This window comes from Chlorocebus sabaeus, chromosome 6 (assembly GCF_047675955.1).
Source record: "Chlorocebus sabaeus isolate Y175 chromosome 6, mChlSab1.0.hap1, whole genome shotgun sequence".
NCBI lineage: Eukaryota > Metazoa > Chordata > Mammalia > Primates > Cercopithecidae > Chlorocebus > Chlorocebus sabaeus.
In genome coordinates this window covers 14,522,552-14,547,896 of record NC_132909.1, presented here as the reverse complement: position 1 = coordinate 14,547,896, position 25,345 = coordinate 14,522,552, and the positions used below count along the sequence as shown (strand labels likewise).

Sequence of the window (25,345 nt, the reverse complement as noted above, 5' to 3'; positions counted from 1 at the left end):
TGGGGTGTCAGTCTGCCCCTAGTGGAGATGTCTCCAAATTAGGCTACTCAGGAGTCAGGGACCCACTTGAGCAGGCAGTCTGTCCGTCCTCAGATCCCAAACTCCATGCTGGGAGAACCACTACTCTCTTCAAAGCTGTCAGACAGGGACATTTACATCTGCAGAGGTTTCTGCTGCCTTTTGTTTGGCTATGCCCTGTCCCTGGAGGTGGAGTCTATAGAGGCAGGCAGGCCTCCTTGAGTTGTGGTGGGCTCCATCCACCCAGTGCAAGCTTCCCAGCCACTTTGTTTACCTACTGAAACCTCAGCAATGGCAGGTGCCTCTCGCCCAGCCTTCGTGCTGCCTTGCAGTTAGATCTCAGACTGCTGTGCTAGCAATGAGCCTCCATGGACATGGGACCCTCTGAGCCAGGTGCGGGATATGATCTCCTGGTGTGCCATTTGCTAAGACCCTTGGTAAAGTACAGTACTAGGATGGGAGTGACCTGATCTTCCAGGTGCTGTGTGTCATGGTTTCCCTTGGCTAGGAAAGGGAATTCCCTTCTCCCTTGTACTTCCCAAGTAAGGTGATGCCTCACCCTGGTTCCACTCTCATTTGTTGGGCTGCACCCACTGTCCAAGATGCCCCAGTGAGATGAACCTGGTACCTCTGCTGGAAATGCAGAAATCACCCATCTTCTGTGTTGCTCACGCTGGGAGGCTGGTGCTGTTCCTATTTGGCCATGTTGGTGCCACCCCCCCCCTTTCTTTTTTTTAAATGGAGTCTCACTCTGTGGCACAAGCTGCATTGCAGTGGCACGATCTCGGCTCACTGCAGCCTCCGTCTTCTGGGTTCAAGTGATTCTCCCATCTCAGCATCTAAAGTAGCTGGGATAAATTGCAGGATCTGGCCAGCAGCCCACAATGCAACAGACCTCTTTCTTTGTTTCCAGGTGGATTGGCTGGTCAAGAAATAAAACACGCACACATGATAGTGAAAGCTGGGTCCAGGGGGGTCATTGCCTTCTGGTCCTGTGATGCCAACAATACACTGGATGTACCAGTATTTATTATTAAATTTAGTGAGGGCAGGGGTAGGTTAGTGAGGGATTCAGGGTCATTTGATTATGAGGTGACATGGTCACATGGGGATGAAGTAATTCTTTAACGTAACATCGGTATGCAGAAGTACAGAATACAGAGATAAGAATTTACAACATAGTGTGGGCATCAACAATTTCTAACACAGCTGTAAAACAGAATCACAGTCTATATCCTATGATTAGCAAGATATTAATCAGCAGTAACAGTTGCAGGAAAAGCTGGTTGCAAACAATCAATAGAAACAGGACGTGTAGCTACACAACCGGTTAAACCAAAAAATTCTCAGAAGGGAAAATGCCTAAACCCTAAAGAGACCTAGAAGAGCCGTGGTAAGATAAGTGCGTTTATAACCGTCTTATCCATATGAATATGTGCCCCTCAAGTGTCCATTAATAGGCTCTCCACAAGGGTTGCATTCCATTCCCAGAGGTATGAACATCTGCTTTTCTGGAATAGGAATCTTGGTGATGTGAAACCTCCCTGACTACACGTCCATTTATAGGCTCTCTGCAGGGGGAAGTACATCACGCACTGTTGGCTCATTCTGGCAGCCCATCCTGGCATTGTCTTTACACAATCCTGCATGCAATTTTGTATTTACAATAATCAGGAGCATTTCATCTTTTATTCCATAGCAATGCTTTCAGGGGCTCTCCCTACAGGACTACAGGTGCGCGCCACCACACCCGGATAATTTTTGTATTTTTAGTAGAGATAGGGTTTCACCATATTGACGCGGCTGGTCTCAAACTCTTAACCTTGTGATCCGCCTGCCTTTTCCTCCTAAAGTGCTGGGCTTACAGATGTGAGCCACTGCACCTGGCCCATAAACCACATATCTCCTTGAGTTTTTGAATTCCAGCCCAAGAGAAACAATTTGATATTTGAAGGATGGCTGCACACAAATATTTGCATACAAATAAAAATGTTTGTAGATTGCACCACATGAGGGAGACTACCAGTATGACTATCAGGATGAAAATATCAAGAGTTTGGAATATGCACCTTAGGCAAGATGCAAACCAACTACAATAGAATAGATCAAAGAAGAAGCCAGAAGAGACTAGTCATTTTAACCAGGCAGCACATTTGTTGATTTTTACAACTGAGTCTCTATAATACCCGATGTATTTATCCATGTGCAACAAGAAGTGTCAGAAACTGCACAGGCTCCCACTTGTTAGCTGGTAGGGAGCAATTCTATTTTCTAGCATTGCATGTCTATGTTAAATTAAAACAGGGAGTGAGTAGAATAGGCAAGTATAGAAGTAGTAGCCTAAAAAAAAACTCCATACATTTGAGGAAAAAGTTGAGTTAAAGATGCAGCTAAGGGCAGTTTTTGGGTGGGCTAAAGGATCTCTTGTTATGTAAAAATGTGTGGGCCAGGTGTGGTGCCTCACGCCTGTAATCCCAGCACTTTGGGAAGCCAAGGCCTGTGGATCAGCTGAAGTCAGGAGTTCGAGACCAGCCTGACCAACATGTAGAAACCCCATCTCTACTAAAAATACACAATTAGCCTGGTGTCATGGTGCATGCCTATAATCCCAGCTACTAGAGAGGCTGAAGCAGGAGAATCACTTGAACCCAGGGGGCAGAGGTTGAGGTGAGCCAAGATTGTGCCATTGCACTCCAGTGTGGGCAATAGGAGAGGAACTCCATCTTTAAAAAAAAGTGTGTTTGACATGATATATCTGACACTGTTAACTTACTCTCAGAAGCTACTTCTTGTGAAATCCTAAATACAGCATTATTTTGGAAAGCAAAGGAGACAGGCATAAGCAAGGACATATTAAGAGAGGTAAGAGTCTCATCATGATTGATAGTCTTGTTCTGACATATTGAGAAAAGCTGTCCACAGTCTAAAGTCATCAACTTGCTGTCCTGGTTTGCAGTTTAAGTGTCTCTAAGTTATGGTGTTGAACATTTGGTGAGCTCTGAAGGGCCCACACCTCAGACATGAGGGTTTTCCCATGAAATTTACATTGAGTTGTCCACCTCTAGCTTATATGGCTTCAGGAACAGAGCTGTTCCTGTTCTTAATGATTTCATTGGAGATAAATGAACTGGAAGAAATAAAAGAATTCAGGGTCCAGTCCAGTCTACCAATGGATTGTAAATACTCAAAGATAATGAACAGTGGTTCAATTTGGTAAAAGGTGTACTACAGTTTTTCTTTTCAAAATAATTTGTCTCTATATAGGGGTCTCTATTTTTACCAAAGATAATCCCAGTAGGATGAATTTGTTTGCAAAATAGGTTGAGTCTCACCAAACTTGCCTAGATTTTTTACCTAAGTGCAGCAAGAGTAGCAAGGGACCATAGAGGCTCTTTTTAAACTTTGCTTTGCTAGAAGTTTTATAAGACTCTCAGATTAAACTTTCAAAAACCTCTTGAGACTAGGAAGCCAAACCAAGGCCAACTTCAGACTTTGCCTGCATTCCCTATGGGTTTATTCTATGTATATTCTCAAATAGAACATCCCAGTCAAAGCCTTGGTAATATAACCAATGTTTTCAAATGTGTTCTGTTATAAAGAGAGTAGATTCTTACTGAACTTATCCCAATAACTTTATTACCATAAACATGTGAATACTCATGAATAGTTTCCCAATTCTGGGGCACTCAGATTCGGAGCAAAAGCAAATGTTTCCATTTTTGTTTACAAAAGTATACTTTACCAAATTGCTGTAAAGTATAAATAGCTTAAAAGAGAAAGTTCACAAATCTGGAGATTAAAACATTCAAAGAATCAGCACATTCTCAAATAAAAAATTATGAAAACATTATCATTTTGATTATTTAGTCCAATAAAACTGAAGTTTTTTTTCTTCTTTGTCATAAATTTCATGAACGTATCAGACTGTTCATTAAAATTTTGAAAGTTCTCAGAGAGTCCAGTGGTATGATCTTGAAGTTATCAGAAACTTGTATTCAAGAGTCGTTGTCAGAGTCTTTTCCATATATCTCCTCAAAGAAAAAGCAATTTTGGACTGTAGATGATTATAAATACTTCAAGGAAGAATCAAAGCAACTGTCTGGGAATGACAAAGATTTAAAATGACTATGGTTAAAAATCTAATGAGGTTTTTATTAGGTTGATTATGGTAAAGACACAGCTCACATAGAAATCTACTTACTTCTGTGGCATATGACACTATGACTGATAACATATTTGATTTCCAGAAATTTCATATAGTTTTTAGAATACTAATTTTTTTAAATTTTTTCATTTTTATTTTTATTTTTTTGAGATGGAGTCTCGCCCTGTCACCCAGGCTGGAGTGCAGTGGCACGATGTCTGCTCACTGCAAGCTCCGACTCCCAGGTTCACGCCATTTCCTGCCCCACCCTCCGGAGTAGCTGGGACTACAAGCGCCTGCCACTATGCCCGGCTAATTTTGTTTTTGTATATTTAGTAGAGCTGGGGTTTCGCCATGTTAGCCCGGATGGTCTCGATCTCCTGACCTCATGATCTGCCGTCTCGGCCTCCCAAAGTGCTGGGATTACAGGCATGAGCCACCGCGCCCAGCCTAGAATATTCATATTATCAACATTCCCATAAATATTATTTAGAGAAGGTTTAGCATCCCTTATCACTCATTTGAAAATGCTTTATATATATTTTAACATATCAAATAAGGTGGCTTTTCCATTCAGCTTCTGTTTCCCAACTGGATCACTGAGTTCTTCATGTAGCCCATTAACAATTAGGGCCGAAAAGTATAGTCTTATGTACATTGAAAAAGGTCCTTAGGTAATTCCTTTTTAAGTATTTTTAATTACTTTTTAACTAATTCCTTTAGAAGTAATTCCTTTTTAATTACTTTTTAAGTAATTCCTTTAGAAGTAATATCAGGTACTTCTACCTGAAAATCATTGATTTAGTTTTAAGTTCTACCTATTACAACAAGAGTTATCCATCCTCTTTACATGTTTCTAGTGTCAGGGAAGATTTAAAAATTACCAGTGCCTGGGTCCCTAGCCAGACCTTTAAACTGGAACTAAGGCATGGGGCTCGAGCATCCACTTTTAAAATGTTTTCCAGTGATTCCAATGTGTAGCTATATTTCCCATCAGATTTCTCTGGTTTCTTGTGGCCTTCACTTTTTTTCTATTTTGGTATCATGATTATTTTCAGGTCTCATTTCCTGTCTTAGGCTTTATATCTCGTGGGGTAGGGACCTTGCCTTCTTCATTTCTGTATCTTTTTGGAACACATGAATTGGTCATCAGGAAAAAGTCTCAATCACACATACGTTTTGTTCTGAGTCTCAGGTTCACAGGCTAATCCTAAAGTCTTTGTTCTGCACGAGGTCAGAGATTACTTGTGATGAAGGGTGTGGTTAAGTCTGTAGTGCAGATGGTGGAGGGGAGTTCACCCTGTTTTTAGACATAGCATTGGAACTAAGAGTGTTATGTCTATGTGGGTGAAGGGGCAGAGATGTGTAGGAAGACAGTTCTAATTAGGATGGAGGAATTATACTAGGAAGTAGAGGTAAAGGAAGTGAGAAGGATTAGTAAATAGAAAAAAATGTGAACTTACCAAATAGGCTAGAGTAGATGCCTGGAGATTCCTGATTAAGTGAATTAACCAGATTTTAGGAAGGTAATGAGGCAGTCCTATGCAAGGAAGGTTTCAAAGTCTGGAGGCAAAAAGTCAAGCAACACTTTAAGAAGTGGTTGAGCTTTATGGGAACGGAGAGAATTACACTATTGAGAGATGTGAAAAATAATGAAGAGGGTTTCACAATGTGAAATTGTGTTTCTCATTTGAATGAGCAGAGGCTGGAGATAATTATGTCTAAAAGACAGTGGGGTACAGGGAGCATAAAGGCCAGGGAGAAAGGGAACTGCAGGAAATAGTGTTGAGAAGCAGGAGTTTGGTGGAGGAAGGAGGAGATCCAGTCCCAGATACAGGCAAATAAGTTTTCTCTCTCTCCCAAGCATGGCAGTCAGCCCTTCAGGAAATGGGACAAGAGAAAAGGCCATCATACCTGCCAGTTTTCCCGAAATACAGAAATGACATCACAGCTGCTATATCAGATTAAGGCCAGGATGGACGTCCTAATACTGGACGAGCTGTCATGGAAAGAAAAGAAAAGAAGGAATGGAGTTGATGTTATTTTACAGGGGGGAGCCTCAGGAACAAGCATGTAACATGAGGTACTCTATAATTGTTTCTTCAAGGAATACATTATTTCTGTTGGAAAGTTGATGGGAGATGATTATATTCTTGCAGTTCTTTTCCCCCTCACCATGTTTCTAGGTTAGTGATCAGTCCTCTGTCAATTCTCTACTGCGCTCAGATATTTCAGAAAACTTTCAGATGTGAGAAAGGCTGATTGCTATTTTCTATGTCATTAGAACTTTAGACCTTCCCACCTTTTCATGGTTGCATCTTTTTCTCAGTGTCTCTGTTGTGGCAGCCATGAATCAGACCCTGCCAGGTCTCCATGGCAGGGACCTGATTGACAGAAGGCCCAGGTCAGTGCATTTCAAATTCACCACCTCCTTTGCACAGAAAGCTTCCTTCCCACAGGCTCCCAGCAAGGGTGTGAAAGCAAGCCTAGTTCTCTCAGGCTCTCTTTAACTTTAATGGGTGACTAGTTGGAGGACTCCCCATCAGCCTTGCAAAAACTCTCTTAGAACTGCATTGATACCTAAAACTTCTTTCTCTTTCTTTTTCACAGGAGTCAGCTTTGCATAGTGGTCTGTGGGTTCTCCCATACTACCTTCATGTCTGCCCCACATTCCCTCACAGGTGTCTTCCATGATAAATTATCTCATATGTCCAATCCCAACCTGGATGCATCTCAGTTGGTAAAAAGTAACATACCACTCTTGATTCTTTGCACTTAGCTTTTTTCCTTTCTCTCCCACAAGTAGTCAGTCACCATGTCCTAGTGTTTTATGTGGTACCTCTTTTTCTATATATATATGGAAATAGGTACTGTTGAGGGGCACGTCCTATGTGCCAGGTCCTGTGCTAAATACTTTACCTGTACCTCATTTAATTCACACAATAACCCTGTCAGGTAGACATTATTTCCATTTTGCCAATGAAAAGACACAGCTTAGAGTAGTGTAAAATCTCTCCTGGTGTCATATGGCTAGTAATAGGTGGATCTGAGGTTTGATTCTAGGACTATTTGACCTCAAGGCTAATGATGATGGTAGTAATATAGCAGCTGACATTGGTTCGTCTGTGCGTGGCATCTTCTTTCATTGACTGCATGAAACCTTTAAAAGAATGGTATGAGCAAGCTCTCTCCTACTTCAGGATATGAAAGAAGAACAAACTAAACCCGAGCACAGTGATTGAAGGACACAATACGGATTAGAGTGCATAAAAATAAAATGGAGAATGGAAGAAGAATAGAGGAAATTTATGAAACCAAAGTTGATTCTTCAAAGTAAAATCAACAAAATTGATGACCATTAACTAGACTGACTAAGAAAAAAAGAGAGAAGATTAAAATTACTAAAATCAGAAATGAAAATGGAGTCCGAGAATGGTGGGTCATCTTTTAATCCTAGCATTTTGGAAGGTCACAATGGGAGGATTTCTTGAGGCCAGGTGTTTGGACCAGCATAGGTAACCTGGGGAGACCCAGTCTCTACAAAAAATATTAAAAACCAATTAGCTGGGCATGGTGGTATGCATCTGTAGTCCTAGTATCTTGGGAGGCTGAAGAAGGAGAATTGCTTGAGCCCAGGAGGTTGAAGCTGCAGTAAGCCATAATCACACCACTGTATTTCAGCCTGGGCTGGCCTACAAAGTGAGAACCCGTCTCTCTCTCTTAAAAAAATAAATAAATAAATAAATAAATAAGTAAAGTAAAGAAAAAGAAAAAAGAAAATGAAGTGATTACTACCAATTCTAATAAAATAATGATTATGAAAGTACTGTAAATAATTGTATGCCAATAAATTGGATAACCTAGATGAAATAGATAAATTCCTAGAAAAACACAAAACTATGAATAGAACTATAATCAGTAATAAGATTGAATCAGTAAAAGCATTTGATGAAATTCAGTATTTTTTCATAATAAAAGCATTCTAACTAAGAATGGAAGGAAACCACCTCAACATAAAGGTAATATGGGAAAAACCCAATGCTAACATCATACTCTGTGAAGAAAGACTGATAGCTTTCCCTGTATGAGCAGGAACAAGACAAGGATGCTGCTTTTGACACTTCTATTCAATGTAGTATTGAAAGGTCTAGTCAGAAAAATTAGGCAAGATTTTTAAAAAGACATTCAAATTGGAAGAAAGGAGTAAAATTATTTCTGTTTGCAGGTAACTTGAACTTATATGTAGAAAATCCTAAACATTGAACAAACCTATTAGAATTAATAAATGAATTCAAAATGTTGCACAATACAAAATCAACATTCAAACATCAGTCATATTTCAATACACTAACCATGAACAATCTGAAGGAAAATTAAGAAAAACAATTTAATTTGTGTTAATATCAAAAAGAATAAAATATTTAGGAATAAGTTTAACCAAAGAGGTGAAATGATTATACCTGAAATCCATAAAATATTGCTTAATGATGACATCAATAAAATGAAAGACATTTTGTTTTCATGAATTAGAAGACTCACTATTGTTAGGAAGACAATGCTACCCAAAGTGAGCTGCAGATTCAATACAACTCCTTCAGAATCTCAGTGATATTTTTACAGTAAAAGAAAAATCCATCCTAAAATTTATATTAAATCTCATGACTCTAAATAGACAAACAACTTTGAAGAGGAACAATGAGGCTGGAGGACTCACACTTCCTGATCTCAGCATTTACTCCAAAGCCCCAGTAACCAATACAGTGTGGTACTGGCATAAAGGAGGACGTAGAAATTAATGAGATAGAACAGAGAGCCCAGAAAGAAATACTTACACATATGGCCAAATGATTTTCATCGACTGTGCCAAGATCGTTCAATGGGGAAAGGACAGTGTTCTCACCAAATGATATTGGGAAAGCTGGATATCCAAGGGCAAGAATGAGTGGAACTTTTACCTAACACCATATACAAAAATTAACCCACAATAGCTCAAAGATCTAAATGTAAGAGCAAAATCTATACAACTCTTAGAAGAAAACATAGGAGAAAAGCTTCATGATACTGGATTTCACAATGATTTCTTGGTTGTAACAACAAAAGCATAGGCAACAAATAAAATAGATAAATTGGACTTCATAAAAATCAAAATTTTATATATTGAAGAACATTATCAAGAAAGTAAAAAGGCAACCTATGAAATGAGAAAAATAATTGCAAATTATGAGTGTGAAAAGAAATTAATTTCCAGAATACATGAAAAACTACAAGTCAACAACAGCAAACATCCAGAAACCCAATTAAAAAATAAACAAAGGATTAAAATAGAGTTTTCTCCAAGGAAGATATGCAAATATCCAATAAGCCCATGCAGAGTTCCTCAGAGTCATAAATACATAGAGATATGCAAAATCAAAACCACAATGTGACACCACCTCACACACTTTAGGATGGCTTTGATAAACAACAATGACAGCAACACAAAACAAGTGTTTTCAAATAGATGGAAAAGTTGCAGCTCTAGTGCATTACTGATGGGAATGGGAAATGCTATAGCCAAGTAAAAAGTGGTGTGGCTGTTTCTCAAAAAATTAAACAATAAATTACCATTCGACCCAGCAATTCCACTTCTGGACATACTGCCTATAGAATGGAAGGAAATTTGAACAAATATTTGCACATTGATGTTCAGAGAAGCATTACTCACAATAGCCAAAAAATGGAAACAACAGAAAAGTCCATTGAAAGATAAGTGGGTAGGCAAATGAGGTATATCTCTACATCGAAATGTTATTCAACCTTAACAAGGAATAAAATTCCTATACATCGTGCAAAGTGGATGAACCATGAAGACATTATGCTAACTGAAATAAGCCAGACACAAAAGGATAATTATTCTATAATTCCATTTATAAAAGATAGAATAGCCAGTTACATAGAGACAGAAAGTAGAATGGTATGTGCTAAGGGATAGGGAGAGAAGAAGTGAGAGTTACTGCTCATAGGGTATAGAAGTTTAATATGGTAAAAGGAAAAAGTTTTGGAAATGGATAGTGTGATGGTTACACAACACTAAATTGCACATTTAGAAATAGTTAATGATAAGTCTTAATATTAGATACATATAAAGTGTCCTGGTAGTCTTACACTCTATAAATACACACTTTTTTCATTGCCCCTTTCCTGCCATGCAGAGCCCCAGAGGTGAATCTCCCTATTTCTTCAAGTGTGTATCACTCACTGTCCTCTGTGTTGTGTCCTACATGCAGTGCCCACAGCCTCATACAGCCGGTGTCTTCAGAGCCAGGACACAGCTCAAGAGTCTTCCCCGAGGCTCCCTCTCTTCTTATTTCCCTGCAGCCTAGGCTTCACTTCAACTGGCAGCTCGATTTAGCCGAATTCAGAACAGGCCACCAGGGCTTTTTCTCCACACATGCTGGTCTCACCCCAGGTGGAGTCAGGCAGGGCCAGTCACCAGAGAAGCCTGGAGCAGAGAAGGGAGCAGTCTGAGCTGCTCCTCCCTCATCCAAGGGGCTTCCTCCTCTCATTTGGGGGAAAAATGTGAGCTTGTTTCAAAACCTCGGATGTTCCCTGTAGCTCATGGAGTAGGTAAAGAAAACAAAGACGTGGTGGACAGGGATGTGTGGCTGACAGCAAGAAGCAACTTGATCTTGAGGACTCTCCTTGTCCCTGTGAAGCCTCTTCCACCACATAGGGCTCAGGGCTGACAAAGCCCCCTCCCTACCTTTCTCAGGCTGACCACAAGGTCAACCATGAGAAAACAGAAAAACAAGGAGAAGCGAGTCTGTAGAGACAAATTGGGAGGGTTCAGGAGGAGAATTTAGGATTTGCTTCTACCCATGGGGCACAGGCTGGGAATAAAAATGTTTTCCTGACTCTTCTCTGAAAGCCAGATAGACTCCACCTAAAACCCTGTTGACAATGATGCAGGGATCCACTTACCAGAGACTTTGATCCTCTTGAATGTGGAACGTTCCCTGCCAGTGGCTGAGTTACGAGCAGAGCAACCATAGAGCCCGCTGTGCTCTGTAGTAATTTGGGGGATAGAGAGCTCTTGTCCTGATTGCAGAAACTTCCCATCAATAGTCCAACAATACTCTGCCGGTGGGTTAGAGTCCGCGAGGCAGGACAAGTAGAGGGTTTTTCCTGAATGGTAATAGGTACTTGGAGGGAAAATCCTGGGGATGTGTGGACCATCTGGAGTAAAGAGAATAAAGCCACAGGTGATGTTGTCTGAGGGAAGGGGATGCTCCTGGTCCCTTAAAGGGACACAGTGTCCCTCTGAGTCAAGACACACCCTCAAGGCCCAGCCAAAACCCTTCTGTGTTCACTGAGACAAGGCCTGAGATATTCACCTGTTTCTCCCATCACAAGCTGTAGACCCCAAGTCTCCCATGACAAGAGCAGCCCCTCCCCTTATATTCTTGGTTAAGGCTGTGCCTACTCAGGTTTCTCCAGGGCAGGGAGTCATGGCCAGCTCAGGTGTCCAGAAATAAAATGTCTGTACTTGGACCTGAGAGACTGAGATGCCTGGGCTCTGGTTGTTTGGATTTTAGCTGGTGGCCTGGCCCACAGAGGAACCAAAGATACAAAGGACAACCAGGGTGACTGGGTCACTGCAGATGCTACCAACTCGGTCCCGTATTTCACATTCATAGGGTCCTGTGTCATTTCTTGTGACATTGGCTAGAAAGAGGATCCTGTTTTTACCGGGTTGCTTTAGCCTGGGACTGACCGGGAGGCTGTGACCATTTACACTCCACAAGTAGGTGTAGCCCTGAGTCTTAGGTTCACAAGTTAAGGCTATAACATTCTTATTCTCCATGGGGTTGAAGTTGTTGTTGGTGATGTAAGGCTTGGACAGCTCCGCTGTGTGGATAACAGAGAGAAGTTTGTCCTGTGTGGCACCTTTGATTCCTCCACAGGCATCCTTCAATCAGAGTTGGTATCTCCCACGTCTCAGCCCACCCGAGTCCTTGAAAGTCAATAGCTGGTGTGTGTGTCACAAGACAGATGCATGATGATCTAAGGTCTCAACGACAGAGGCCACCTGCTCTGTCTTAGGGAAGCACAGACTTTCTCATGTGTGAATTGAGCAGCAGTGTTGGGTCATGGACAGACACATCAGTGGGAGTCACAGCCCCTGGTACGCCTCCCAGTCCCACTCTAATCAACTGACTGGCTGGCTCACCTTGGGTTCCTTACCTGGAATGTGTAACTGCTGGATCTCTTCCAAATTCCATCCTACTTTGCCCCCCTAGATGTGATTTCTCTGCAGCTTCCATTTCCAAGGACGTTCTAGAGATGAGTAATAATGGGACTTCCCATTGTCCTGAAACCCTGAAGATACTGAGCAGCCTGGCCTGGGACTGGATGTTTCAGCAGAAATAAGACAGGGGAGACCAGAGTCAAGCCTGGAGGTCAGTTCAGTCATCAGGCCGTGGAGGCACAAGGTGGGGCAGTTTTTTGCAGGTGTTTCATGCTGACTTACTTGAGCCAGTGACCTCCAAAGATAGAGCAGAGTGCAAGGAATGATCTAGAAAGAGTAAAGGGGACAGACAAGAGCTGGTGGCTTTGGAACAGAACCATGTTCCCTGTTCTGGGTTCTTTAAGTTTCCTCTCCTTCTGCAGAGGGCAGGTGAGCACTATGTGGATCTTTCCAGAAATACATGTGGACATTTGCAAATGCAGAACGGACTGGTGGAAAGGGTGGGAATGAACTGCTGGAAATCTGGTCCTCATGGACCATGTGTGTTTGATGGATATGAGACAAATTTGGGGAGAAGTTTTGCAAATATTTTCTTCCATTGGACATTCTACTCTCTGATCCCATGGGTTTGACTACTCAAGGGACATCATGTAAGTGGATTCCAGAGTGAATCTGAGAAGAGACTGCTGGTTGCCAGGAGCTGGGAGTGGGGAGAATCAGAAGTTGTTCATGGGTGTACAGTTTCAGTTATGCCAGATGGGGAGGTTCTAGAGATCTGCTGTACAGCTCGATGCCTACAGTTCACACAGATTGAGTATTTCTTATGCATAAGACTTAAGACAAAAAGTGTTTTGGATTTCTGACATTTCTTGATTCCCACTATTTGTCATATACTTACTGGTTTAGCATCCCAAATCTGAAGGATTCAAAATCTAAAATGCTCCAGTGAGCATTTCTTTTCAACATCAGATTAGTACGCCAAAATGGGAGGTGATAGGCCAAATACATTCTTGCCCTTTATTTTTTTCTCTCACCATGTTTCTAGCTTGGTAATTAGTTTTTGGTCACTTCCATACTGGCCATGCTGCACTCGTATATTTTTGAAGGCTTTGGGATGTGAGAGAGGCTGATTGCTACTTTCTATGTCATCAAAACTTTCCAACTTTTCATGGTTGCATCTTTTTCTCAGTGACTCTGTTGTGGCCATCATTAATAAGAGCCTATCAGGTCAGATTTAATACAGATTTTTGTAATTCCGCAAAAAATGTTACTGGGATTCTGGTAGGGGTTGCATTGAATCTGCAGCTCACTTTGGGTAGTATTGTCATCCTAACAATATTGATTTTTCCAATCCGTGAAAATGAAATGTCTTTCCATACATTGATGTCATCTTTAATTTCTTTTAGTAATGTTTTGGAGTTATCAGGGTATAACCCTTTGATCTTTTTGGTTAAACTTATTCCAAAATATTTTATTCCTTTTGATGTTAATGTGAATTGAAATTCTTAATTTCCTTTCAGATTGTTCACTGTTAGTGTATAGTCTAAAGAATGATCAAGAAAGAGTCAAGGGGACAAGCGAAAGGTGGTGGTTTTGAAGCAGAAACATATTCCCTGTCCTGGGTTTTTGATTTTCCCTCACCCTTAGCAGAGGGCAGGTGGCTCTTCCCTGATAGCCAGATAGACTTCACTGGAAAACATATTGCCAGTGCTCCAGGGATCCACTTACAAGGGACTACGATCCTTTTGATTATGAGATTTGTCCCACCAGCAGCTGAGTTATGGATGAAACAGACATAGACCCCTGTATGTTTTAATGATCTGGGGGATAAAGAACACTTGTGCTGATTGCTGGAACTTCCCATCAATCAACCAAGAGTGCTCTGCCAGTGGGTGAGAGTCTGTGAGGCAGGAGAGCTTGGGGACTTCCCCTGCGTGCTAATAGGTATATGAAGAAGAAATGGTGGGGGCATCCAGACCATCTGGAGCAAAGAGAATAAAGTCACAGGTGATGTTGTCAGAGGGAAGGGAAAATCCTGGCCTGTGGAAGGGCCACAGTGACCCTGTGAGCTAAGTCACAACACTGAAGTCCCAGCCAAATCCCTGCTGTGTTCACTGATCTGGAGCCTGAGACATTCACCTGTTTTTCCCATCGTAAGCTGTAGACCCTGAGTCTCCCATGACAAGAACAGCCTCTTCTCTCTCACTGGTGATCAAGCCAAAGCCTACTCTTAGTAGTCATGGCCAGCTTTGATATCCAGGGGTAAACGTCTCTGTACTTGGACCTGAGAGGGACTGGCGGGCCTGGCCTCTGGCCATGTGTATTTGGGATGGCAGCCTGGCTCACAGAGGAACAGAAGATACTCACAGAGGAGATTCAGGGTGACTGGGTCACTGCGGCTGAAACTCACCGGGTTCTTCATTTCACATTCATAGGGTCCTGCAGTATCCTTTGTGACATTAAATAGAACGAGGGTCCTGTTGTTTTCGGACAGCTGCAACCTGTGACTGATAGGGAGGCTCTGACCATTTATCCACCACAGGTAGCTTACGTCCTGAGTGTCAGGATCACAGGATAAGATGACAGTCTCCGTGGCCTCCCTGGGGTTTAAGTTGCTGCTGGAGATGGAGGGCTTGGGAGTCTCCACTGTGGAGATAACAGAGAGAAGATTGCCCTGTGTGGCACCTTTGATTCCCCCAAAGACATTTTTCAATCAGAGATGGCATTTCTCACCTCTCAGCCCACCCAAGTCCCTAAAAGCCCATGGCAGATGTGTGTGTTACAAGAGTGATGCATGGCAATCTGAGGGCTCAGAGATTGTGAGGCTGCCTGTTTTATGTGGGAGAAGCACAGACTTTCTCAAGTGTGAATTGAGCAGCAGCATTGGGTCATGGAAACACATGGGACCAGCAGTCACAGCCCCTGGTGCCTCTCTGAGTCTCTCCCTCTCCAACTGCCTGCCTGGCCCACCCTGTGGTCCTCACCTGGAGCATGCAGTGCTGGAATCTTCTTAGTTTCAGTCTTACTTTATCCCCCAAGGTATATTTTCTCTGCAGCTTCCCTTTCAAGGACATCCTAGAGATGGATGATGGAACTTCCCATTGTCCTTAAACCCTTTGGGTACTGGGAAGCCTGGCCTGGACTAGGTAATTCAGCAGAAATAACACAGGGCAGACCAGAGTCAAGCCTGGAAGTCAGTTCAGTCATCAGGCAGTGGAGCCACAAGGTGGGGCAGTTTTCCCAGCTGTCTCATAGTGACTGACTTGAGCCAGTGACCTCTAAAGATAGAGCAGAGTCCAAGGAATGACCTACAAAGAGTGAAGGGGACAGGCAAGAGCTGATAGCTTTGGACCAAGACCATGTTCCCTGTTCTGTGTCCATGATGTTCCCTTCCCCCTGTAGAAGGCAGGTGAGCACCATGTGGATCTTTCTAGAAATACATGTGAATGTTTGCAAATGCAGAACTGACTGGTGGAAAGGGTGAACATGAACTGATGATGGAAGTCTGGCCCTCATGGACCCTATGTGTTTGGTGACTATTAGACCAATATTTGGGAAGAAGTCTTGCAGGCACTTTCTCTCATTAGACATTCTAGTCACTGATTCTATGAATTTGACTACTCTATGTACCTCATTTCAGCAGATTCCAGACTGAATCAGAGAGTAGAATAGTAATTTCCAGGAGCTGTGGTCAGGGGAATAGGGCATTGTTCCATGGCTGTGTGGTTTCAGTTAGGCAGGTTGAGGATGTTCTAGAGATCTCCTGCACAGCTTCATGCCTATAGTTCATACAGATAAAGTGTTCCTTATGCAGAAAGCCTAAAACCAAGTGTTTTGGATTTCTAACTTTTTTTTATTTTGGAATATTTGCAGTAGAGGTACTGGGTTAGCATCCCACATCTGAAAAATTTGAAATCCAAAATGCTCCAGTGAGCACTTCTTTTTAGCATCACATCAGCAGTCAGAAGTGTTGGATTTTGGAGCATTTCAGATTTTGAATTTCCAGATTTGGGATGCTCAATTTGTAATACTGTAATTTTCCCAAAAAAAGTTCTCTGGAGTTTAGACCTCATGTTATGTTCTGACTCTAGTAACAAAAACAAACAAACAAACAAAAATTTGGAGGAAACATTAAAATGTTGTCATCAGTGGAAATTTTTACTGATGGTCCAAACATCTAAGATGAATTGCTGGTAGTAGTATTTCTCTTGATACCCAATTAAGGTTTAGGTGTGGGGTGAATTCCAGCAGGATCACATTACGCTCAAAGAAAGATACCAACCGTGATTTGAAATTACCAAGTCCTTAAGTAGAGAGAGTCCCATTAAAAGGACAGAAGTGGTCAGTGTGTCAATTACATAAAGGGAGGAATGATGCCGAATTAAAAGAAGTGATGTGTGTTATGGTAGTAAATATAGAAGGAACTCCCTGTTTCTAATTTCTGTGCAGAGTTAGGAAAAATGGGGAGGAGCCCAGAACAGGTATGTGAAATGCTTTCTTCATTTTCTCTTAACCTCAGGAAATACAACTCGAGTTTCAGTTTGTGTGAATTAGGAAGAGTCTAAGTGAGACGCCAGTGGCTCATGTGTCCCCCACACGAAGAACACCAACTTATGAAAATGGCATCATCATGAGGAAACAGTTGTATGTGGCACAGGCAGTAAAACCACCAGATAGCACCCACCTGGCCACCTGCAACAGCTCCCCGAAACCACCAGTATTCCCATTATATGTATGTTACAGCCTTGGTAGTTGTCCCGCAACTACAAAGTTTTAAAATTGCTATGGTGAATACAAAATGTTGAATATGAAGTAGAATATGTTGTTCCACTTTTTTCCCCCACTCTTTTTGAACTTTCCTGTTTCACTTTTGGAAGGTTTTATCGACACATCCTCAAGCTAGGGATTCTTTCCTCAGCTGTGTGGAGTCTACCAGTAAGCATCAAAAGCATTCTTCATTTCTCTAACAGCACCTTTTTTTTTTTCTCTGAGATGGAGTCTCGCTCTGCTGCCCAGGTTGGAGTGCACTGGCATGATCTTGGCTCACTGCAAGCTCCGCCTCCCTGGTTCACACCATTCTTCTCCCTCAGCCTCCCGAGGAGGTGGGACTACAGGCGCCCGACACCACGCCTGGCTAATTTCTTTGTATTTTTAGTAGAGATGGGGTTTCACCGTGTTAGCCAGGATGGTCTCGATCTCCTGACCTTGTGATCCGTCCACCTCAGACTCCCAAAGTGCTGGGATTACAGGCGTGAGCCACTGTGCCTGGCCATCTCTGAGGGATTTTAACGAGTTGTTGACTTTTGAGATTGTTCAGCTTTTTACTTACTGTTAGAACCGAGTGACAAATTTCAAGCTTCTTATATGCCTGACAGGAAACCAGAAATCTCTAGGAAGTGACTGGGAATGTGAGCTCCACAGTAGGTTGAGGATGGAGTCACAAGTGAAATGGGTGAAATCAGCCCGGGGGCTTTGGAGACTGTAGACCTGTCCAGCCTCTGACACCATGGTGAGTCAGTGCAAAGTTTACAACAGTGACAGCAAACTAGCATGGCTGACTCCATCTGGCATCTAGTCTCAGGCTGGCTGTCCTCACTCATTCCTGGACATAGGCCAGGCTAACCATGGGAGGAATTTAGTTTATGGTTTAACATTGAAGAAACAATGGTAATAGTTCCTCCATAACACTAATTCCCTTATTTTGCCAGGCATTGCCTTTGTAAAACTGGTGAAAGACCATGAGACTAAGATTATAGGAGGGAACTGAATTCTGCTAAAATGTAGGCATAGTTTCTATAATCTCTTACTGCTCAAATGTCATTTGGCCAGAGTTTACAAAATTTGTAACTAATTGCTCCTATAGATAACATCACTATTGTAGAACCTGAGATTGGTCTTTTGAGATGTTTCTCATTCTTTGCATTCTGGTAACCCACTGACCTCATCCATACCCATGACTAATGGCTCAGCCAGTCACGTGGTCCCCACCTAGAGTCAGATTCAAGCACAAAAGATCATTTCCCGTTGCCCCCATGATTCCATCCCCAAACAATCAGTAGTACCCATTTTTTAGTCCTGTGCCCCTGAAACTATCATTGAAAATCTCTAACCCCTGATCCACTAGGGAGGCTGATTTGAGTAATAATAAACCTCCATCCTCCTGTTTGGCAGACTTGGACTCATTAAAATCTTTCTTTACTGAAAATCACCATCGGGATAAATTGGTTTTGTTTGTGCAGGAGGCCAGAAGAACTTGTCTGGGAATTATAAGAGTGGATGGAGGAGCTGCCTATCCTGTCCCATGGTCTTGTCCACAGATCAGCCTCACAAAGGAAAGAGCCCTGGGTGGGGATACAGTGGAAGCTCATTCTCTTAGTGACCTGGGGACATTGGCTTGAGATGAAGCCTGGCAGGAGTGGCAACTCAAGGTGATTTCTATGTCTTTCCTGTTTCCTGGGAGGTGGGCCAGGCCACAGTGTTAGCAGGAAGGGAATAGAACAGTCAGCCTAGTTAGAGGGATTGTCTGGGGAAGGCCTAGGGGTGGAGGAAGAAGCTGTGCAGGACAGGGCTTGCCAGTTAGAATGAAGTGGGAGGAAGATGAGGGACACAGAGAAGCAGAGAGAGGCAGAGACAGCATGGCAGTGAACAGCGGGGGCCACAGTGACTTCAGAGACCCCAGGGACCAGGCGCCCCCATTTCCACAGTCCAGGACCAGGGAGCCCTGAAAACCCTCCAGTGGCCAAAGAGCTTCAGAGTTATACATGAGGTGGGGTGGCTTTAGGGGCAAGAGGTAGTGGGGGGATGAAACATGGGTGTCAGCCTCTGAAGGACAAGGGACACGTGTGGCTAGAACTTTCTAGGATTCTGCATCCAAGATCCAGTCTCTAAAGAGGTTATGGATCATTCATTTCTTCATTCAATTCCTTCATTTGTTATGTGAGAGCTCCTGAGTGTGTGTCTCTCACTGGGCCTGTGCTGGTGCAGGGTGTGAGTGGGGAAGGAAAACAAGGTCCTCTCTTTTATCCTGTCATGCCAGTGACATGGACACTTTGGGAAACAGGATTTTGGGTTCAGTGATGGGGTTAAGATCTGAGGGGGAGGCCTGGACATTTTTTGCACTGACTCTGACAGTTGAGGCAGGTGATTTAGTTCTGGAGTGCAGACCAATCAGCTGACCATTTGCTCTCACTCCTCTGAGGTTTGGATGCCGAAGATGAAAGGATTTGAGCCAATAAATGACTATAGGGTCCTTGGAATCCAATAAGCCCTCACTTCTGGTGGAGGAGAGGATGGGCCTCTGGCTGCAGACAGACCTCATATAACCCTGATCTGCCTTTTGTGTTTGTGTGAGTCTGGTTCAGTGACTGTATCTTCCTGTGCCTCAGTTTTCTCTCAGTCAAATAAGCTAAATGGCAAATGGACTGTGGCTTTTCATGCTATCTGTGAATACATTGTAAATTCTTCACAGTCACCTGACCTAATGCTTGGCACAGTGGAGGTGTTCACACAAACATCATTTATTGTCATTCACTTCCATGAGAGAGCACCTTTAGGTCAGATCCCTGTGGACAAGCTGCTGCCAGATACATTTTCTCTCTTCTGTTTCTGCTTCTGGGGACATTAGACTTTCTATGGAGTGTCCTAAGCCTCGCAAGGCAGTTGACTGATGGCCTACAAAGCTTGTCTTTCTGTCCTCTCCACTCTGAGTCTCAGGTGAAGAAAGCTCTGTGTTTTCCCAGATGAGGCTCTGAGGGCTGAGCCCTGGCTGGTGAGCAGCTCCAGGAGACACAGGCCTCAGACAGCTGGTAAATCCTTGATCCCAGTAAGCCCTGCCACAATTGAGCTGTGGCACAGGCTCCTCAGCTTTATCTGGAGTTGGGATTTAGGGACAGGGATCTGGGGTTGAGGTTTCTAGGGCTGAGCTTCTCTGAGAGTATCTCTGGGGGCCTCTTAGGCAAAGCCCTACTCAGTTCTCCAGGGTCTTTCTCAGGGTCAAGTTTATGAAGAGGGCATGAGGTGCTTGGCTGAGACTGATCTCCTCCTGCTGAGCACCCCCCACCCCCCATCAGACTGTCCTTCCTGTGCAGCAAGTGTCTGCAGGGTCTGGAGGCAGGAAAGGAATTCTGATCTGTTGAGGTTTGTCTCCTCTGTGTGTGTCCTGCACTAAATGCCGAAACCCCAACATGGGACATAATGCAGAGAGGGACACAGGCACAGCCTAGGCCTGACCATCCTGTGTGTGCAAAGTAGAAGTGACCCCCAACCCCCAACACCCAGGGATCATGTGGAATCACTCACGGTATAAGGTGTAATGTCCAGTTATTCTTTTAATCTTATCACCTCGCTTTATAATTTGTATGGTGTAGGATCCTGTGTCCTTCCGGGTGACATTCTGAATCCGCAGAGATGCATTGGAATATACTGTTTCTCGTCCACTGTATGCAGGCCCAAATATAATTGTTTCAGTGTCTATTGTATACGCTGTAATGAATTGGTGGAGGTCCATTATTTGCCCTTTGTACCAGACGTAGCCAGTAAGATTCTGGGGCAAATTCTGGACAAGTAGAAGAACATCCTTCCCCTCAGAAACTTTGGCTGGCCGGGCTTCAATCGTGACTTGGGCAGTGGTGGGCGGGTTCCAGAAGATGAAAAGTGATGCTAGGAGGTGGAGAGAGCATCAGTCAATATTGAGACCTATGTATTGGGGTAAAAAGATGGGGCCCTAGGTCCTGAGAAGATCTTTTCATTTATCAACCTTGAAGATACACACACAAACACACACACACACACACACATGCCCCTTTTGTGTGTGTGTCATTGTGTGTTTGTGTCCTACTGTTCTACTGGGTCAAGGTCAGTGGCACGAACCTCATTCCTTCAACGCTTCTGACCTCGGCATTTTTCTCTTTGGAATCCTCTTCCCCAGGGGTCTGCACGGCTCCCTCCACACTGCCCTCAGGTCCTGCTCACATCAGGGCATCCTTAGACTTCTTTCCTGACACCTCCTTCAGAGACCCTGGGCCTTCCCTTTCTGACCTTTCCTTGCTCTGCTCCCTCCGGAGCTCTTGTCAACACCTGACCTCACAATCTAGATCTCTTTGCTTGTCTGTCTTCCTGCCCATGAGAGCATGAGCTCCGTGAGGACAGGGACTTTTGTGATCTTGGTTGTACCCCAGTGCCTCAGAGAGGCTGTAGACTCCTGTACATGTGAGAGTTCCCAGGGCCCTCCATGCCCGGGGTGTTTTGTTTGTTTGTTTGTTTCTTTCCCCAATTGTTGAGGTTTTTTGCTGAGGACAACGTTTCATGCCCTGCTTATATTTTCATTTGAAGTGTCATCTGATAATAGTTATTATTATCATTTTTCAAAATGTGGTGACCAGTGATGATCAACCAGCAAAACAGAACACTTGAGATTTTCCTACCTCTTACCAATTCCAGTTCAATGTGATTTTCCTGTTTTGACCCCTCTCCCTCTCTGGCATATTTTCTCCTATCCAGACTCCAACAGAGCCTTCTTTCCTTTTTTTTTTTGAGACGGAGTCTCGTACTGTCGCCCAGGCTGGCGTGCAGTTGCGCGATCTCGGCTCACTGCAATCTCTGACTCCCAGGTTCATGCAATTCTCCTGCCTCAAACTCCTGAGTAGCTAGGATTACAGGAGCACACCCCCACACCTGCTAATTTTTTGTATTTTTAGTAGACACTGGGCTTCACTGTGTTGAGCAGACTGCTCTTGGACTCCTGACCTCATGATCCGCCCACCTCAGCCTCCCAAAGTGCTGGCTTATTTCATTTTTTAGAACCCCATCCTCTCCAGGAGACCCCATCCAATCATTCTGCTTCCTCCTCCTGTCCTCTCCCAGGAAGTTCTCTCCTCACCTGTGAGCAGGAGCTCCTTCCAGGTGATGTGCAGTGTGCAGGGAGGGGCTGAGAGGGGCCCCATGGCCTGTGCTGCCTGCATGTTCTCCTCTGTGGAGATGAGCCTGGGATCCAGAAACTTTCTGAGCACGGCTGTCAGCTGTGCTGTCCTTCCTCCTTCTGTGCTGAGCCTCTTCCCGGGGCAGGAGCACTTCTCAGGCTCATGGGTGGGGTCTGTGCCCAGGACACGTCTCTGTGCCCTGCCCTCTCAGTCCTGCCTCCTTGTCCCTCCTTCTCTTTTTCCTTTTGTCTGTGTGTCAGGTCCCTGGGAATTGTAGAGGCCTCTGTCTTTTTCAGCAGTGATTCTGTCACCAAACCTCCGCACACACTATGTGCAGAAACACAAACACACACACAAAAGAGACACGCACAGACACACACAGTCACACACATACCCTGTAGGTTGGGCAAGCACAGTCCTGGGCTTCAGCCTCCTGCTGTCCCCATGGCACTGGGTCAGGTGCACATTCACACCCTTTGCCCTCTTCAATCCCATCTGCCTCTCCCCTTCAGTGCAGGAGGCTGGAGCTGCACCAGGTCCCTGTCACAGGGACACCCCATTGTGCTGTGGGTGAGCTGTGTGTCACCTGGTGACAGGAACCCTTCCTTTCTCTAATTGTGTCTAGCTTGGCTGCAGCTTCCAAGGATGGACATTCAGGACCTGGGTGTCCCAGAGGAAAGTGTCCTTCCTGGAGGTGTGCAGGGTGAGTCTCTCATGCCTCTTGGGAGGAGAGGCCTGTGCTGGTTGCTCAGTGGTGGCTGTGAGTCCCATGGTCTAAGGACAGTTCTCAGTCACTCTATTGCTCCCTGGGGTCTGGTGGCTGAGCTGGGGCTCAGGGTTTCTCATTTCTTCCTGACCATCTTTGGTGTCCTCTCTTCTCTGCCCAGCTGATTGTCCTGTGATTATCACACCTTCCCTGTGGTGGTGCAGGAGGAAGTGGGGAGTTACCCAGGAACCCCGTGGAACATGGCTCCTTGAGACACAGGAAGGAGAACCTGGGACAGAGCAGGGGTTCAGAGCTGGAGAGATTCATCCCGACTTACTCCGTGGTCGTGATGGGCTCAGCCCTCCATGTGCTGACATACCCAGGGGTCTGTCCTGAGGGTTTTGATCTGTCCAAGATGCTCTCTGTAGAGGAGGAACAGGCAGTCGCCAGAGAGCCTGTCTGGAGGGACGTTGCTCACACTTGAGAGGGCGGGTGAGGGTGAGTTGTGTTCTGGGAGCAAAGAGCAATAATACCCGCTTCTCCCAGCAGGGACACAGGAGAGGTCTGCTTCCCAAGGGACAGCCAGGGGTAGGTGGCCACATCCTGGATGGTGCCTGTGTGTGACCATCACACAGGCTCTGAGCCCCACAGGGTGCAGCGGGCAGGCAGGTCACAGGGTGCCTGACTGATTCCCGGAGAGGCTGTGGGCCCTCAGGCAGCCGCTGTTCTGTGTTAGCACTACGCTTGGCTCCACATTCACTGTCCTCCCTCTTTCATGATCGGATGTCCCGAACGCAGATTTTCGTCACCTTCTGTGAGTTTGTGTGTGTGTGCAGTAGGCGGCACTGTGTATACCCTGGGGACAGTGATGTCTGGGGCTGAGCACTGCACATGGGCTTGGGAACAGAAGATGGAGCAGCAGGGCGGGAGGATCAATGCCAGGGGAGCAGGGACAAGTCATTTTCATTTTCTCATTCCCAGGAACCAGAACCCAGGATTCTGACTCCAGGGCACAGTACCACACCCTGCTGGTGTCCCTGGATGTCAGGAGTGCTTATAGTGTCATGCTGCCTTGGCATTCCTTTTTTAAGGTGTAAATGTATTTGCCTCACATCAGAGGCAGGCCTTGCTCACCATGGCAGTTTTCAATACTCTATCTGGTTCAAGTTTCTCCAGTTGGTGGTCAGCGATGAACTCTTAGAGGCATCTCTCCTGCTTGGTGTGCTGGGCTCCCCTCTCTCCAGCTGCTTTCTTTAAACTGGTAATTCTGACATTTGCCCTTACATTTAAAGTGACTGCTTCTCAGTCACAGCATGATCTCCTTGTCCCAGTGTTTGCTGCTTGCTTTACACACATCCATTAAAGCTCCCTGCTGGAAACCTGTCAGATAACACCTGGACTTAATAAAGCCATCGGCTTACCAGTCTCTTCTCTCCTCCCTGCCTGGGCTTGCTGACCTCTGTATCTGTAGTCTCCAGGTGTGCCGAGTGTTCTCCAGTGTCTGTAAGTAGTAAAAACACTTACACTTTCACGTTGCGGTTGTATCACTATAGCCTCACATGCCATCCAGGGCCTGACATCGAGGCTGCCCTGTGGGACCTGTGCTGGTTGAGCCCCTGCTGGAGCTCTTGTTTTGGGACCTCTGGTTCTTCTGGGCACAGGAGCTTCCAGCTAACTTGATTGAAAAACTGATGCGTTTCATTGAAAACACTGGGTCAGATGATGTATTCATGGGCTTCAGCTGCCATAAGAAACACCTTAGCCTGGGTGAATTAAATAATAGAAATCAATTTTTCACAGTTCTGTGAATAATGTGCTATTTTAACCACTTTAAAATGTACAATCAAGTGGAATTAATCACATACACAATGTTCAGTTCCCATCACCACTATTTTCCTAGAAAATTTTTATCATTTTAAACTGAAATTTGTATCTTTTAAACAATAACAACTCCCTGTATTTTCCACCATAGACCTTGATCATCTCTACTCTGTCTCTATGAATTTGCCTATTCTTGATGTTTCATATAAATGGAATTATGTTATTTTGTTTCTGACATATTTCACTTAGCATAATGTTTCCAAAGTCCATGCATGTTCCAGCGCATGTCAGAGCTTCATTCCTCTTTATGGCAGATTAACATTCTGTTGTATGTGTTTATTTGTTTATTCATGTGCTGATGAACACTTGGATTGTTTTCATATTTTATCTTTTGTGAGTAATGCTGCAATCAACATTCCCATGCGAGTACCTATTTGAGTCCCTGGATTCAGTTCTTTGGGTATATACCTAGGAATGGATGCTGTTTCATATGAGAATTCTGATTAGCTTCT

General features: G+C 44.1%; 1 protein-coding gene across 1 annotated transcript; it reads right to left on the bottom strand.

Moving 5' to 3' along the window:
* Positions 1 to 7,631: 7,631 nt before the first annotated feature.
* On the bottom strand, positions 7,632 to 22,330 carry LOC140711961 (pregnancy-specific beta-1-glycoprotein 7-like). The gene is made up of 6 exons (XM_073017250.1): positions 22,267 to 22,330; positions 20,688 to 21,047; positions 14,757 to 15,035; positions 11,771 to 12,049; positions 11,123 to 11,377; positions 7,632 to 7,699 (listed from the first exon to the last, which is right to left on the bottom strand). The coding sequence occupies exons 1-6, from the start codon at positions 22,328 to 22,330 to the stop codon at positions 7,632 to 7,634; spliced, it is 1,305 nt and encodes a 434-aa protein (XP_072873351.1).
* Between the last annotated feature and the right edge of the window lie 3,015 nt (positions 22,331 to 25,345).

Bases quoted from the DNA above. Each gene is read 5' to 3' on its own strand.
- LOC140711961 (XM_073017250.1), bottom strand. From the start codon at position 22,330: ATGGGGCCCCTCTCAGCCCCTCCCTGCACACTGCACATCACCTGGAAG. The intron at 21,048-22,266 runs GTGAGGAGAGAA...TCCACCTCCTAG, and splicing joins GAAGGAGCTCCTGCTCACAG to CATCACTTTTCATCTTCTGG. The intron at 15,036-20,687 runs GTGAGTGATTCC...TTATCTCCACAG, and splicing joins TGGACATTACACCTTATACC to TGGAGACTCCCAAGCCCTCC.